Source organism: Erinaceus europaeus, chromosome 3 (assembly GCF_950295315.1).
Source record: "Erinaceus europaeus chromosome 3, mEriEur2.1, whole genome shotgun sequence".
Lineage (NCBI taxonomy): Eukaryota > Metazoa > Chordata > Mammalia > Eulipotyphla > Erinaceidae > Erinaceus > Erinaceus europaeus.
The window spans coordinates 155,439,615-155,455,660 of NC_080164.1; the positions used below are offsets into that span (position 1 = coordinate 155,439,615).

The following is a 16,046-nucleotide window of genomic DNA, read 5'->3' on the forward strand; positions in this document are numbered from 1 at the left end:
AGTAGGGGTACAATCCCACACTGTTACCACCACCAGAGTTCGGAATCCCTGATCCCATTGCAAGCCACCACGGTTCTCCTAAGGTTGCAGACTGTGGGGAGCCACATGTGCCCTCAAGGTTGCTGTTGGCATGGCCATAGAGTCTTTGTTCACAGAAGACCTTGCTGAAAAGATAAGTTTCTGTTAGAGTCCCTGTTCACAGTCAGCCTTGCTCAAAAGAGAAGTTTCTGTCTCCCAACTCCACTTCCCCATGAATCACCCAGGACCTTCCAGATAAAGGCTGATCACCATGGCAACACACCACTTCAATCAACAGTCCCCAACTGCTAACTCCCCCCTTGCCCTGGCCTTAAAAACAGCACCTTTGGTGCTAATAAACAGACTTGATCAGAATCTTGACTTGTCTCATTTCTCTCGTGTGTCTTGTCCTTTGTCCTCTCCCTCTTGTCCTTGTCCTCACTCCCTCTTCTAGGTTAACCCATGTTGAAGATCCCGCGGGATGGGACAGCAGACCTGGGTTAACTGTCATTTCTACAACTAACTGTCTACATTAGTACATAATTGCCCTCTTTTCCTTCCAGGTCCAGTCCTCTCTATCCCTCCAAGCCACGCATAACCCCATTACTTCATCCAAATATCTCTCCTCCTTTTGTCCTCTCTCTCTGGGAACTGATGGAACTCAAGTTCAGAGGCCTCTTATCTTCTTCCTCCTATCACTTCTCCCCCACTGGAAGTATGAATCAGAGTTAATTTTGGGGTGCAGAAGGTAGGAGTTATGGCTTATGTAATTGCTTCTCTGCTAGACTTGGGCATTGGCAGATTGATCCATACCCCCAGCCTGTCTGTCTTTCCCTACTGGGGTAGAGCTCTGGAGAGGTGAGGTTCCAGGACATATAGGTTGAAAATGTCTGCCCAGAGAAGTTAGGATGGAATCATGGTAGCTAAAGTGAGACAAAATTAATGAATAGGAACCAAAAAGTAGGAATAGAGTAGATGAGATCAGGAATCCCAGGTAGAAGAAAGCTAGGAAGTCCACTCTAGGCATGTTTTCAGGGACCCACATCTTTTATTCCCTGTCCGAGTTTGATAGCTGGCATGAAATTGGATAAAAACATTGTCTGAGAAAATGGTGTCAGAGTAGAGAAAAGCACTACAAAGTTGGATTAGGGCAGAGAGTATCTCCCATTCTTGAAAATATTCTGTGGACAGAATTAACTATTTACCTCCATCCACCTGACCCAGGGCCCATATACGTATTTATAGTTAGCACCAGAGCCTGTGTAGCCTCTGAGTCCCTTTTGGTCTGAGCTTGGAGCTCATGGTCACAGCTGGGAACAGTGCAGGCTGCACTCATTTTAGGACTAATCGTCCTTGAGTGGCAGGGCAGGATACCCCAGCCTCCCTTCAGAGACTGGCAGTCCCTACAATAGCTGCACTATGGTGAAGGCAAAGTCCTGGGAGGGCCCACACAGGGATTGTGATGACATTCCTGATGGAAGTGACCAGTGATGGTGCAGAGAGGGATCCATTAGACCTGTCATATTTGTGTGGGAATCCAAGGATTCCCTAACTAGGGTCCCATACTGTCATGACATTTGGAAATGAGATCTTTGGGGGTGTGAGGGTGAATGGGATAAGTACTCATCATCATCATCATTATTACCAGCATGGTTATCACAGGGGCTCCATGCCAGTACTATGAATCCATTTCTCCTAGAAGCCATTTCCCTTCTCTTCTATTTTATTTGATAAAATAAAGGGAAATTGAGAGGGGAGGAGGAGAGAGAAAGATAGCTATCTGTAGACCTGCTTCAGTGCTTGTGAAGCTTCTCTCCTGAAGGTGGGGATCAAGAGATCAAACCCCAGTCCTTATGCATGATAACGTGTCCACTCAACCACGTGCACCACCGCCTGGCTAGGATAAGTACTCTTATAAGAAGAGACAAAGGGGGCTGGGCAGTAGCACAGCCGGTTAAACACACATGGTGCAAATCACAAGGACCAGCGTAAGGATCCTGGTTCTAGCTCCTGGCTCCCCACCTGCAGGGGGAGTCGCTTCACAAGCGGTGAAGCAGGTCTGCAGGTGTCTAACTTTCTCTCCTCCTCTCTGTCTTCCCCTCCTCTTTCAATTTCTCTCTGTCCTATCCAACAACACCACCACCAACAGCAATAACAACAATAACAATAACAACAAGGGCAACAAAAATGGGAAAAATAGCCTCCAGGAGCAGTGGATTCGTAGTACTGGCACTGAGCCCAGTGATAACCTTGGAGGCAACAACAAAAAAAAGAAGAAGAGGAAGAGGAAGAGGAAGAGGAAGAGGAAGAAGAAGAAGAAGAAGAAGAAGAAGAAGAAGAAGAAGAAGAAGAAGAAGAAGAAGAAGAAGAAGAAGAGGCAGACTGGGAGTATGGATCGACCAATCAACACCCATGTTCAGCGGGGAAGCAATTACAGAAGCCAGACCTTCCACCTTCTGCAACCCACAACGACCCTGGGTCCATACTCCCAGAGGGATAGAGAATGGGAAAGCTATCAGGGGAGGGGATGGGATATGGAGACTGGGTGGTGGGAATTGTGTGGAGTTGTACCCCTCCTATCCTACGGTTTTGTTAATGTCTCCTTTCTTAAATAAATCAATGATAAAAAAAAGAGACACAAGGAATGGAATGGTGGTGCACCATTCACACCATTCTCCCCCTCACACAGTGGACACACACATTATCATACACAAGGACCCAAGTTTAAGCCCCCACCCCAGTCCCTACTTGCAAGGAGGAAGCTTCAGAAGCAGTGAAAAAACTCTCTCAGTGAATCTCTCTCTCTCTCTCTCTCCTCTTTTCCTCTCAATTTCTTTCTGTTCTATCAAATAAATAGGTATAAAGATAGACAGAACTAAAAATAGAAGAGACACAAGAAAGAAAACATCCTATTTCCTACTCTGCTTTCTACAATGTGAGGACGCAATGAGAAACAGTCATCTACAAACCACGAAGTGGCTTCTCCCAGACAGTGGATCTGCCGGCAGCTTGGCCTTAAACTTGCTGGTCTTCAGAAATGAAGAAATAAAAGTTTATTGTTAAATTTTTTTTTAACCAGAGCACTGCTCAGCTCTAGTTTATGATGGTGTGAGGGACTGAACCTGGGATTTTGGAGCCTTAGGCACGAGAGTCTCTTTGCATAACCATTATGCTATCTACCCCTGCCCATACTGTTAAATATTTTTATAGCAATCCGAATACCCCAGTCATATGCCTTTTAACTGTTATTTAATGGCTCATAGTTTTGTATGCTACTTTTACATATATAGGTGATATGTATTATGTATGTATCTATCTACTCTAGTTTATCTCTGCCTAATGAAAAGTTTTCAGAAAGAAAGAAAACCTGGGAGGAAAGAGGGGGTTGAGAGGTTATTGGGGACCCAGTACATGAAGGTGGACGAGGATTTAAGTTGGTGGTGGGGGTGGTGTGTGGACACCAATCACAGGGAGATAAAAAACTGAACTCATGTGACAACTGTCTTGCCAATCATTATTTCCCTAATAAAACAGTAAAACCCCTCTTGAGGTGAATTTGTCCAAGTAAAATTCTGCTTATTTTAATGGAATATTCTAATGTTTGTGAATTCTAATGTTTAAGCATTTCTACCCCCAGTCATAACCATCTATTCTGCACCACCAAAGTAACACAAAAAAGACATAACTACTTCAATAGTTACCATTTTATAATATGACTCCAACTTGACATTTTCTAGCACTAATTATCTGATAACTCTACTCATATCTTTTCAGTGTCTATAAATGGTATACTTAAGGCTTTGATGGACTTTTCATTCAACAAATAAGTATTCATTTATGTCAAACACTGCTTTGGGTGTTGAGAGTTTGATAACTGGTGGGCAGACCACCTCCCAGCCCCCAGGTGTTTAGGCCTGCTCTCCTCAAGAAGTTACTTTGGCATCAGATCATTTGCAGCTGAGGTCAGCTGTGACCCTGAAGGCTCATGAGAAAATTTAATCACGTCAATAACTCCCCAGAAGAGTGAAAATTAGGGGGTTTATCCCCCAAATTAGGGTTCTTCCCAGAAAGAATCTTTTATTATAGAAATCTTTACGGCAGGGAAAACATACAATTACAGAACATCTGGTCTTTGTCACATGTATCACTCTCTCCTTGTCATGTGAATCCCTCTTTTCCTTGAAGGGTGAATTCAGCTAGAAGAGACCCTGTTTTTCCTCACTGACTTTGGAATCTACTTGTCTGTATGGATTTCCCATTCACGCATAATTAAAATCGATGTTTTTCTTTGACTAATCTGTCTGATGTTGGTTTGATAGATAGAACAGGCTGAGAAGAATCTAGAGGGTTAGGGGGAATCTTCCTCCTTTCTGACACAATCAACCATAGATTCAAATGTCCCTGGCTCATGGACTCTCCATCCTAATGCAACAAATAGGCAATAGATGGGTAAGGAAGCCACAAAGCATGTTAAATAGGGACACATCCTTAGGAATGAAAAAAAGCAGAAAAGGGAAACATAAAATGGTGGAAAGTTTCTGTTTGACTGGATAGACCTCACTGAGAGGATGACTTTGAATCATAGCTTAAAGAAAGTGAAGGGTGATGCCAAGAGGCATTCAAGAGGAAAACTACCCCATGCTTCCCTTTCTAGTAGACTCATTTTTTTCCTTCTAATTTCAGGTAGACCAACTATTCTGAGAGACAAAGAAAGGAGAGATATCACGGCACCACTCCACCTTTCATGACATTTCCACGTCATGTATATGTGTCTGGTATTCCCATGTGATGATTGTGGGGTTCACCCCTAGGCCCTTGTGTGTGGTGAAGTGTGAGCTCTACCAAGTGATCTTTTTCTCAGACCTGGACCATCTGATTCTGACAGAACTGGTCAGAATCTTTCTGTCCAGAATCTTTCTGCTCATCATTTGCTTTGTCCTCTGTCACACCTCTCACAGTGGGAATTTTCCCAAGGTTAACAAGACTAGATCTTTCTTTTGTCAAAAGGCAATCATAGTTTCCTGTGAGAAACAGGTCATTCAACATACTTGCAACAGGAAAGAGAACAGGACATCTAAACTATCCAGTTTCTCTTGGAATTACAGGCATTGGCAGGAAAAGTATGGCTAACCCACTGACAGGAAGATTTGTGCCTGACGTCATAGAAAAGAGGTGGGGGGGGGTAGCGCAGGTGTTAGCTGGAAGAGCTCTTAACCCAAAGGAAAACCAGCAACTTTCCCTTTTTTATTACCATATTATCTTCTTGTTTGTTACTTCTGTTTAGCATCTCCTACCCAGATAGAAGTCTTTGCTTTTCCAGTTACTAGTTGGCTAACTTCCGACAGACTATTTCATTGGGCTTTGTTTTTATGTGTAAAATGGTATGATAATAATGTCCGCTTTCTCGTAAGGTTGATGTTGGGGATTAAAGGCAATAATTCAGGCATAGTGTCTGGAGTAAAGTAAATAATTGTGTCACTATGTCATCATCTTTATCATTACCTCCACCACCATTTCTTTTTATTTACTTATTTATTTATTTTACCAGAGCACTGCTTAGCTCTGGTTTATAGTGGTGCAGGGGATTGAACCTGGAACTTTGGAGTCAAAGGCATGAGAGTCTCTTTGCATAACCATTATACTATCTAACCCTGGCCCCACCATCATTTCTTGGGCTTGACTGAGAACAGCATCAAGCTCAGGGACAAGAACAAATTATTAGTACAGCTTTAAAACTCTTATCAGTGCCTCATAGCACTCGGCACTAAAGATTCAGCTGAAATGCTGCCTAGACAATTCATTAATCTCACAGGCAAAGAAAGGGTTAAAAAAGCCCAAACTCTGGGCAGGCAGCAGAGGGTTAAGGATCTTTTGGAAGGATGGTGATTTACAAATGGACTGCCTGGCAGGAGAAGATGGGGTGGGAGGAACTGGAGGCATTTTAGAAATAGCAAAGATACCTGTGAGACAGGCTGTTGTGTAGAGGATGATCAGGAAGCTGTTTGCTGCAGAAGTCTGTGAAGTGGTGAAGTGAGGAGCTGGCAGAGGTGACAATCCAGGGGCTCAATAACCTCACATGGCTTCGTTTTGGCTCTTTAGGCCCATTTTGCTGTCAGCAGCATGGAAACAACCAGAGCCAATGACTAAATATTTCAGGTACAAATACACCTCACAGGTTAAAGACAACAGGAAACATATGTCCAGAGCCTCTAAAAAAACACATTATGCCTTGAAAAATTCATGTTAAGTGAAAGAAGCCAGAAACAGAAGGATGAATATGGGATGATCTCACTCTCAGGCAGAAGTTGAAAATAAAGATCAGAAAAGAAAACACAAGTAGAACCTGAACTGGTCTTTTACTGCACCAAAGTAAAAGACTCTGGGGTGGGTGAGTGGGAGAATACAGGTCCAAAAAGGATGACAGAGGACCTAGTGGGGGTTGTATAGTCATATGAGAAACTGGGAAATGTTCTGCATGTTCAAATTATTGTATTTACTGTCGAATGTAAAACATTAATTCACCAATAAAGAAATTAAAAAATTAAAAATTAATAAAAAACATTGTTTCTCTTTTATTGGAATGCTCCACAGAATACTTCCAATACTCCACAGAATACTTTCCATTGCCAGCCAGTCAGTTCAAACATACCTGGGCTTGAATTTCAATTCAGTTTGACTAGCTAGGTAGCATTGCTTGAGTTGTATAGCTCCTCTGAGCCTCAGTCTTCTCATCTATGTAATTTAGGGCAGATGTAATGTAGGGCAAATACTGAGATTAAATTCCATAATGCAGATACTGAGGAGAGTGCCCTGAAAATGGTATGTACACATCTCAGTTGTACACATACCGGTTGTTGATATTTTTTATTTTTTTACAGACACAAAGAGCAACTGAGAAGCAAAGAGGAGAGAGAGAGGGAGAATGAGAAATATCTGCAGCACTGCTTCACCATTTGTGAAACTCTTCCCTTGCAGGTGGAGACTGGGGGGTTTGAATCCAGGTCCTTGCACAAGGTAACGTGTATTCAACTAGATGCACTACTGCAAGCTGAGATCTTGTTGATATCTTTTGGATGGAGTAGTTTTTGGTGAGATAAATAAGGGAAATGATAAATGGAGGCTGGGAGTAAGAGGAGGAAGAAAGAGGAGGGGTATGGGGAGGGGAAAGAGGAGGAGACAACAACAGAAGAGGAAAGACAAGAAAAAGAAAGACAGGATGTTAGAAACTGATTCTGGAAGAGAAGCACTGAATGATTGTCCAAAAAGTCAAGAGAGAAAAAGAATAAATATGTCAGGGATTCAAAGGTAGAAGAGGTCTGACTGATTTTGCCGGCATTTCACCCACCTGGCTTTGGTTCCTATGCTGGGCTTTCCCTCCAACTGGCAGCTCTAGGAAACATAGTGGTGACAAGCAGGGCAAGAAGGCAGTCTATATCGAGCTTGCCTTAAACTTCTGTACTCAGTGCAGGCCTGTGGAAAAAGTACACATTCTTCTTCTTCTGTTGTATAGAACTCCTCTGAGACTAACAGAAGAGATGGGCTTGACAAGTGAGTCAGCAGTGACCACAGGCAGATATAATCCTATTGCTTTCTGCCTGACAGCTCATGCAGAGAAAAGTACTCTCTGATCCAGACAAAGGTAAATGTAGCTTAAATCCCAACATGAAATTTCAGCCCTTCATAATAAGCTGCTATTCCCAGTCTCTGATGATGCTAGACTTTAGAAATGCCAGAAACACCACCAGTACTTGTCATACTGTCGAGTTGGAGTGATTTAGCTGTTGCTATAGATAGGATGATGAGAGGAGAGTAACTCATTATGTTGGAGGTGTAGAGGAGACAAAACAAAATGTAACAGAATGATGTCTTTCCTCAGAATTGTTTAGAGTAGACTTTGTCATGGAGCATCTATTATAGGTGAACAGGCAGAAAATGAAATTAAATTTAAGTAAAATAAGATTACCTAGCAAAATAAACTCATTAACCACAGGTTGTATTTTTCGCTTTTGCGAAGAACTGGTTTAAATCTACTCCTAGGGCATTTTGATGTTGGGTCAACTGTAAAACAAGGCCAGAGATGCAGTTCCAAGACGGGAGTTTCAGTATGGTCTCCTTTATGATGTGCCTTTCTAACACAATAATTTCAGATACCAACTTGAAGCTTAAGACCTGAAAATTAGAATGTAGGGCAATGTTTAAGAAGAAAATAAAAGGGAAATTTTTTACATTACAAAAAATTATTTTCATACTGAACAAGTGGCATATTCATCAAGTTAAATATGGTTTGAAGTCATGCATTACGATCTGGCCCCTTGTAGAGTGTACTGCATTGTATGTATAGAGCAGTGAATGCTCATAGTACTTAGAATTACATATATTGCCTATATTGTTCCCATGTGGTGTTGGGCTTGAACCTGGGGACTTGTACTTTGTAAGGTTTACACTCCACCTGGTGAGCAGTCTCCTGGTGTCACCAGGTCCTTGGTGACTGAACGACTCAATTGCTCCTAGTGAATTCTGCACCTAGTGAATTCTGTACCCTCCCTCCACCCCCTTCACTTTCAGTTAGAAAAAGGCAGGGAAGTAGAGACACCGTAGTCCTGTTCCACTTTTCATGGATTGTCTGTAGTGTGTTGCATGGTTCTCCCATGTGTCTTTGGGGGGATTTAAATTTTGCTCATGTCAAAATATGCACTCTGCCAGGTGAGCTACCTCTTGTCCTCGTCCCTTTGCCCTCCCTCCAGCATATACTTTTAAAGAAGAGAAATGTACTTCTTACACATTATTGCTAAACTACTCCTCTGAGATTTAAAAAAAAAATACATATTTTTATTGGCACCAGGGTTCTTTTTTTTTAAATTTATTTTATTTATTTATTCCCTTTTGTTGCCCTTGTTGTTTTATTGTTGTAGTTATTATTGTTGTTGTCGTTGTTGGATAGGACAGAGAGAAATGGAGAGAGGAGGGGAAGACAGAGAAGAGGAGAGAAAGATAGACACCTGCAGACCTGCTTCACCGCCTGTGAAGCGACTCCCCTGCAGGTGGGGAGCCGGGGCTCGAACCGGGATCCTTATGCCGGTCCTTGTGCTTTGCGCCACCTGCGCTTAACCCACTGCGCTACAGCCCGACTCCCTGCACCAGGGTTCTTATTGGGGCTCAGTGATGGGACTATGAATCCAATGCTCTCAGCGGCCTTTTTTTATTTTATTTTATTGCAAAGAACATAGAGAAATTGAGAGGGGTGTGGGAGATAGGGAGAAAGACACCTACAGATCTGCTTCATTGCTCATGAAGTGCCTCCTCTGTAGGCAGAGAGCAGGGGCTTGACCTGAGTTGCTGTATATGGTAACATGTGTGTTCAACCAAGTGCACCACCACCCAGCTTCCTCCGCTGAGATTTTTTATAAAAAGATTTATTTATTAATGAGATAGGTAGATAGATAGAAAGAAAGGAAAAAAGGAAGGAAGGAAAAAAAAGAAAGAGAAAGAAAATGAACCAGAGCTTCAATCACCCTGACATATGTGATGCTGGAGATCAAACGAGGGACCTCGTGCTTCGGGGTCCAGTGCTTTTCTTTAGCCACTGTGCCACCTCCAGGGCCACATCCCCTGAGAGACTATGTCCTGGACCTCTGAGGTAAAAGGTGGTTTTATGGAAAGTCAGGAGCATCTTGATCTCCTGAGGGCAGCTGGCTTCCACAAAATGGAGGAAGCTGACTTCTGGGATCAAACTTCTACCCTAGAGTCAGTCCCTTAATTAGCCCCCAGGCTGTGCGTCTTTCATGCCCTTGGCACTGCGCAGCCAAGGGCCACAGTTCCTGAGCTGTTGCCAGGGCTCCTGTACACTGCTGTGGATGTCTCAGCAAGTCACACAGCTCATTTAACCATAAGCTCCATGTGCAGCACAGTGTGAGACCCAAAGAAAAGAGATATTTGTTCTCTGCAAAACAGAATATTGAAGCTTAGCCTCTGCTCTAAGCTTTGGGACTCAATTTTGCCCTTATGAGCGGTATATTATCAATACTTGGAAGCAGTTTTTCTTGGTCACCTTTTGCTTTGAATTAGAAATAGGCTTTTGTTGCTTTTTACTTAATAAGGCACAGGACTACATTCATTATTTAGACTAGAACTTATTTTGCACTTGATGCAAGAAAAAAAAAAACAACCTGGCACACTTGTTCAGGATAATTTTATAGAGTGAAATGAACCCAATTTATGTTAAAGGATTACTGAAAGAATATAAGGCTTCCAAAGCAATCCTACTAAATCATTCATTTGGGGACTGACTGACATTTGCTCAGATCTCAGTCCTGTGTTTTGCCTGGTTTTAAAGCAAAGCAAAGAAGCAATTATTCAAACATAATGGTGGAAAATAGTATTGAAAGACAGTAATCCTGGAGGGTGGGTATATTTCAAATGGTCATTCTCTCTTAAATAATGTAATTCACAGACCTTGAAGCGAGGTCCAGGAAATCTCTCAGCCTAACTTTGCACCTGGTAACCTTTGATTAAATTATACATCCATGCAACGTAAATGACATCAACTGCTTTTGGAAAAATATTTAGCTCTTATTTTAGTAAACAGATTTCTACTTTCTTATAGGATTGAAACATTCTGCAATGTACTAAATAGATGTGGTTAGGGCTAATGTTTAAATCTGGAACGAGTGCCTCTGGAAATATTTGTTTCTCTTTTACGGTAACTTAACCTCTATAAATCCATTTGACATTAACTATCTGATGTGAAGAAACTGTAAGTCTGAATTCTTTCCTCTGCTCTCTCTATAGTCTAGTCTAAAATTTATGAAGAATGAATGCATCATTTCCATCAGTTAATTGTTCTCTCGACTTAATAACAAACATTCCAGGCAATCAAAAGCAAGTAGGAAAGAGCATCTTTAATTGACTCCTCAGAGAAAATCCTTTTTTCCAGACTGTAAATAAATTGGGCTTATGCTTTCCATTTAGCTGTTTTAGGAGGCACACCAATGAAATGTAGGACACAGGTGAGTGAAATGCTAATAAGTGGAATGACATTAAAAATCTCTCTCAGTCACCTGCACGAACAAAGGCAGTCTACTCTATCAGGGGAGGAAAAGCAAATTGGAAAGAGATTTCCACCCTTGAAAAACTACAGGCTTCATTTGCGAGAGAGAGAGAGAGGGAGAGAGAGAGAGAGACAAGACATTGGGCAAGTCTGTGACAGTGCCTGCAGGGATGCTGATGTGGCACAGAAAGAGGAGCATTGGGGAGTCGGGTGGTAGCGCAGTGGGTTAAGCGCATGTGGCGCAAAGCGCAAGGACCTGCATAGGGATCACAGTTCGAGCCCCTGACTCCCCACCTGCAGGGGAGTCGCTTCACAGGCAGTGAAGCAGTTCTGCAGGTGTCTATCTTTCTCTCCCCATCTCTGTCATCCCCTCCTCTCTCCATTTCTCTCTGTCCTATCCCAACAACAAATGACAGCAACAACAACAACACTAACCACAACAAGGCTACTACAACAACAAGGGCAACAAAAGGGGCAAAAGTGGCTTCCAGGAGCAGTGGATTCAATGGTGCAGGCACTGAGCCCCAGCAATAATCCTGGAGGCAAAAAAAAAAAAAAAAAGAAAGAAAGAAAAGAGGAGCATTAAACAGAATCCTCATCTGGAATGAATATATGGAGCTCTGAAATGCCCCGACTATACCTCTCATGGCTGCATGGTCCTCTGCACAGTCTTGCAAGGATCAGTGTCCCAGCTAGTCAACCCATCACCAGTGTTTTCTCTCCTCTAGAAGAAATGACAGCACTTAACACCAGCAAATGTGATCTGTGTATTTATGGCACAGCTTAACTCAGTTGTAGTAGTTTCTTTCTTTTCTTTTCTTTTCTTTTCTTTTCTTTTCTTTTTTTCCCTCCCAGAACAATGTTCAGTTCTGGCCTATGGTGGTGCCGGGACTGAAGCTGGGACTTTATTATAGAGTCTCAGGTATGAACCTATTTGCAAAACCATTATGCTACCTCCCCAGCTGTAGATTTTAAAAGCAGTCCTAGGGACCTGCTGTGGTAAAATCCCTTTATATTTCTATTTAAATACTTTTACGCTTTGTCATTATGCTACCATGAAACTAGGGCCATAGGAAGTTAATTTTAAACTAACTACATATTAAGGCCTCTTTTCATATACATTTTTGCTGCATATATAAAGTTTGGGATGTAAAGTTTAAGAAGTGTGGAAAAAGACAACAAATTGAAAGGTAGAACACTTTTAAAAGTCACCAGTCTACCTTACTGTTCACATTTTGCTTAAGATATAAGAAATTTACTAATATTCTTAAAGATATTAAGAAATAGAATAAACTCTTTCTAAATATCAGTCTCTCTTGGGGGGGGGGGACCATGTTTCTCTATTGTGAGCACATAATAGGTGCCCAGTAAGGGCTTATTTTGAGAATGGATGACCACAAAGAGAAGCTTATGTTCCTCTTTAACCATAAAAGTACAATCTATAGGTAGGGTTATCTTTGTCTTTGACATCTATGGAACAATACAAGGCCCACTATAAGAACTGATTTAAAGTAACACTTTAAGATTTAGAAAATTAAAGGGTGAAAATTGGGAAAAAACAAACAAAAAAACTCTAGTGTCTGCACAAGAATTTTCCCAATATAGTATGTCTGAACAAGAACACTGAACATGAACATGGAAATTGCTATTTGTGAATCACTATTGGATTATAGGAGATGCTTAATGCAAAGTAGTGTGAATTTTAATTAGCAGAAAGAAAACATGATGATGTTCAAAAGCAGCATCACACTGAGAAGTGCTACTCTTTTCACAGAGCTTCTCCAATACTGTCTGTGCAAAATTGCTTCTAGTGTCTTCAGACGGCATCTAGTGTCTTCAGATTGTAGAAGGAGCCCCTTAGACGATACATGGCAAACTAGCACGGCCCACGGTTCTTTCAACCAGATGGAGTCTCGCTAGGTTATGGCTGTGCTTTGGCACTACTGATCCGAATGTGGGAAACCTGCAGGATGGGCAGCAGCAGCTGGAGGGCATCCTGGATGTAGGTTGTGCTATTGCAGCCCTGGGAAAGGAAGGAAATGTGGTTGACAGGTTATCTTCAGAGCTCAATCTGGACAATTCTTCTAGCTTGTTAATATTCCCCTATTCCTCTGCCCTACACAATGTTTTATTATATTTTCTTGTAATGTTGGTGCTTAAGACAAGATTAACTATGCCTCTGGGTAGAATATATCCTGTGTTTAATTATCTATACTCACTGGGAGATGAATTCACTCAGAATGGGAAAGTCACTTCTATAGACTTTTAGGATGTATGACTGTGTATTTCTTCATAACCCAATATGTTCAGTTTTTATCTATTCTCTCTTTCTCTGTCACTCTCTTTCATTGCCACCAGGGTTATTGCTTGGGCTCCTGGTGGCCATTTTCTTTTTCTATTTCGAGAGTACAGGGAGAAATTGAGGGGGCGGGTGATAGAGTGGGAGAGAGAAAGACAGACACCTACAAACCTGTTTCATTACCTGTGAAGCGTCCCCCCCTGCAGGTGGGAAGCAGGGGCTTGAACCCGGTCCTTTCACATGGTAATGTGTATACTAAGCCAGGTGTGCCACTGCTGGGCCCCCATCAACTCTTTCCAGATCAACTCCAGTGTTACTGAAATAACACCTAAGCATAGTATGAAGATGCCCTAGATTGTCCTACTCTATAGATGAGTAAGAAGTATTTGCATCAAGATAACTAGGGATAGAATTTTGCAATAGTTCATAGCAAATCTTCAACACTGTCATCTTCACATGTTCGTAGGTACTTTCTACTCACTATTAACATTGTCATTCAGGTTCTATGGTGTGCTAACATATAGAATTAGAGAAACCATTTAAATTTTAGGGTAACTAATATGAGAACGCTTCCACTGGGTAAGCAAACATTTGACCTCATTTCAACATAACTGACAGAGTGAATTAATATGCTAATGCCTTCTGGGTAGCCAGAGGTGAGAAGTACTAACCCCATATTCTCTTTCTTTTTTTTTTCATTTTTTTTTAATTGGGGAAGTAATGTTTTACATTCAACAGTAAGTACGATAGTTTGTACATGCATAACATTCCCCAGTTTTCCATATAACTATACAACCCCCACTAGGTCCTCTGAATCCTTCTTGGACCTGTATTCTCCCCACCCAGCCACCCACCCACTCACCTACCCCAGAGTCTTTTACTTTGGTGCGATACCATATTCTCTTTCTGACTACCTGGTTTTCCTCTTAGCTGTATCTACCCCTTTTGAAGCCTGGTTCTATAGTCTCCTGTCTCTTCTGGTCAACCCCACCCCACCGTGTGGCTGTGTCTTAAACTGGATGCTTCTATTCTGTCACTTGTGTACCTTGGTACTAACAGTAAGGCACAATTCCTAGACCTTGACTGGACTTAAAGTTTTGTACTGGGGCCGGACGGTGGCACACCTGGTTAAGTGCATGTATTGCCATGCACAAGGACTCAGGTTCAAGCCCTCGATCCCCCCCTGTAGGAGGGAAACTTCACGAGTGGTGAAGCAGGTCTCCAGGTATTTCTATCTCCTTCCCTCTCTATCTCCTCCTTTCATCTTCTCTCTGTTCTATCAAATAAAATAAATGAAGTTTGAAATAAAATTCATTAAAAAAGGTTTTGTACTACCCAGACTTTGCAACTGATAGCTACTTTTATAGCAACAAAACAAAACAAAAACCTAGCCTCTTGGGCTTCTTTTTCTTACATCACTGTTTCTGGCAAAGCCACAGTGGAATCAGAGCAGCTGTGTATCATGCTGAAAAGTCTTGGTGAGTGGGAAGGTCTCAAGTGAGCAGTGAAAGAGAACAGTTTCCCTGGCCATGGGAAACACTGAGGTGAAACAGTCTACCTGTCATTTTTTTATGCTAGGGTTGAGTTTAGACAAAGGCTACTGTAAATAGAGGGATATGTCCACTTTTACAAAAATCTCCAGTGAACAAGAATCCCTCATATCCAATAATCACAGCGTTAAATTAAGCAGCAGAAATCTGCTTCTTCCAGAGAAAATAGTGACAGAAATAATGTGCAAACATAGCATTTCTCTTTATAATCAGGAATTCTAAAAAATTAGTTATTGTTGCTTTACCCAAGGGTTTGTAGCTGGCTGAGCTACACAAATGTACTAAGAAAAAAAAAAAAAAAAAAAGGCCATTAAGGTAAGATTTAGAACTGCAGTAACACTTGTCACTTCAGAGAAAAACAAAAAATACATAGCTCTAACATTTGCTTTGCTTCGTTCAGAAACATGTTCTCTCTGGAGACCACTTACCTCTAACAATACACTGTTGATCATAGGGTTAAGGACCTCAGCTTTCTTGTTGCTCTGTGGAATCAAAAGAATGAACCAGATTAGGTGCACATATTAAGAGGCCTGCCACGTAACATGTAATGCGCTGACTTTGTTTCAGGATGGGGTGGGGGTGGGGAGTGTAACCGGTGTGTTCAGTTAAATTATGCAGTTGTGACCTGCTGGATGAGGAGGTAATGAGGCAAACAAAGGTGAACTTCTTAAGAGAAAAGCAAGGGTTAAATTCTGAGCTGAAGAAAACTGCAGTTGGCCACTCTCTTCTCTCTCAGAACAAATAGGGGTTTCTACAGCTGTAATCAAAGTGGCCTTAGGATCCACTATTTCTGGGGCTGGGTGGAGGCATACCTGGTTAATCTCCCATATTACAATACACAAGGATCAGGGTTCAATCCCACAATCCCCACCTGCAGGGAGAAAGCTTCATGAGTGGTGAAGCGGGTGTCCGTCTCTCTTCCTCTCTAAATTTCTCTGGTCTATCAAATAAAGAAAGTTAAAAAGGAAAATAATCTGCTATTTCTGCTGAAGTCTGCTAATAACCCAAAGAAGTTGTACTCTCTGTATGCCAAAAAGAGAAAAAGAACCTGTTAAGCTTGTTACAATGAGTAACTATGGGAAAGTTGATAATTGTACAAAAAAAAGGGCAAGCACCATGGTGCTCGGGGCTC

General features: G+C 41.8%; 1 protein-coding gene across 3 annotated transcripts in view; it reads right to left on the reverse strand.

The window, feature by feature from the left end:
* Positions 1-10,897: 10,897 nt before the first annotated feature.
* The window catches only part of FAM114A1 (family with sequence similarity 114 member A1), an 89,185-nt gene continuing 84,036 nt past the window's right edge, over positions 10,898-16,046 (reverse strand). For all 3 annotated transcript variants that reach the window (XM_007522790.3, XM_060188216.1, XM_060188217.1), the window contains 2 exons: positions 15,343-15,396; positions 10,898-13,088 (listed from right to left, as the gene is read on the reverse strand). In XM_007522790.3, the coding sequence (XP_007522852.1) occupies positions 12,987-13,088; positions 15,343-15,396 (156 nt within the window). In that variant the 3' untranslated portion in view covers positions 10,898-12,986. The remainder of the gene's footprint in view (positions 13,089-15,342; positions 15,397-16,046) is intronic.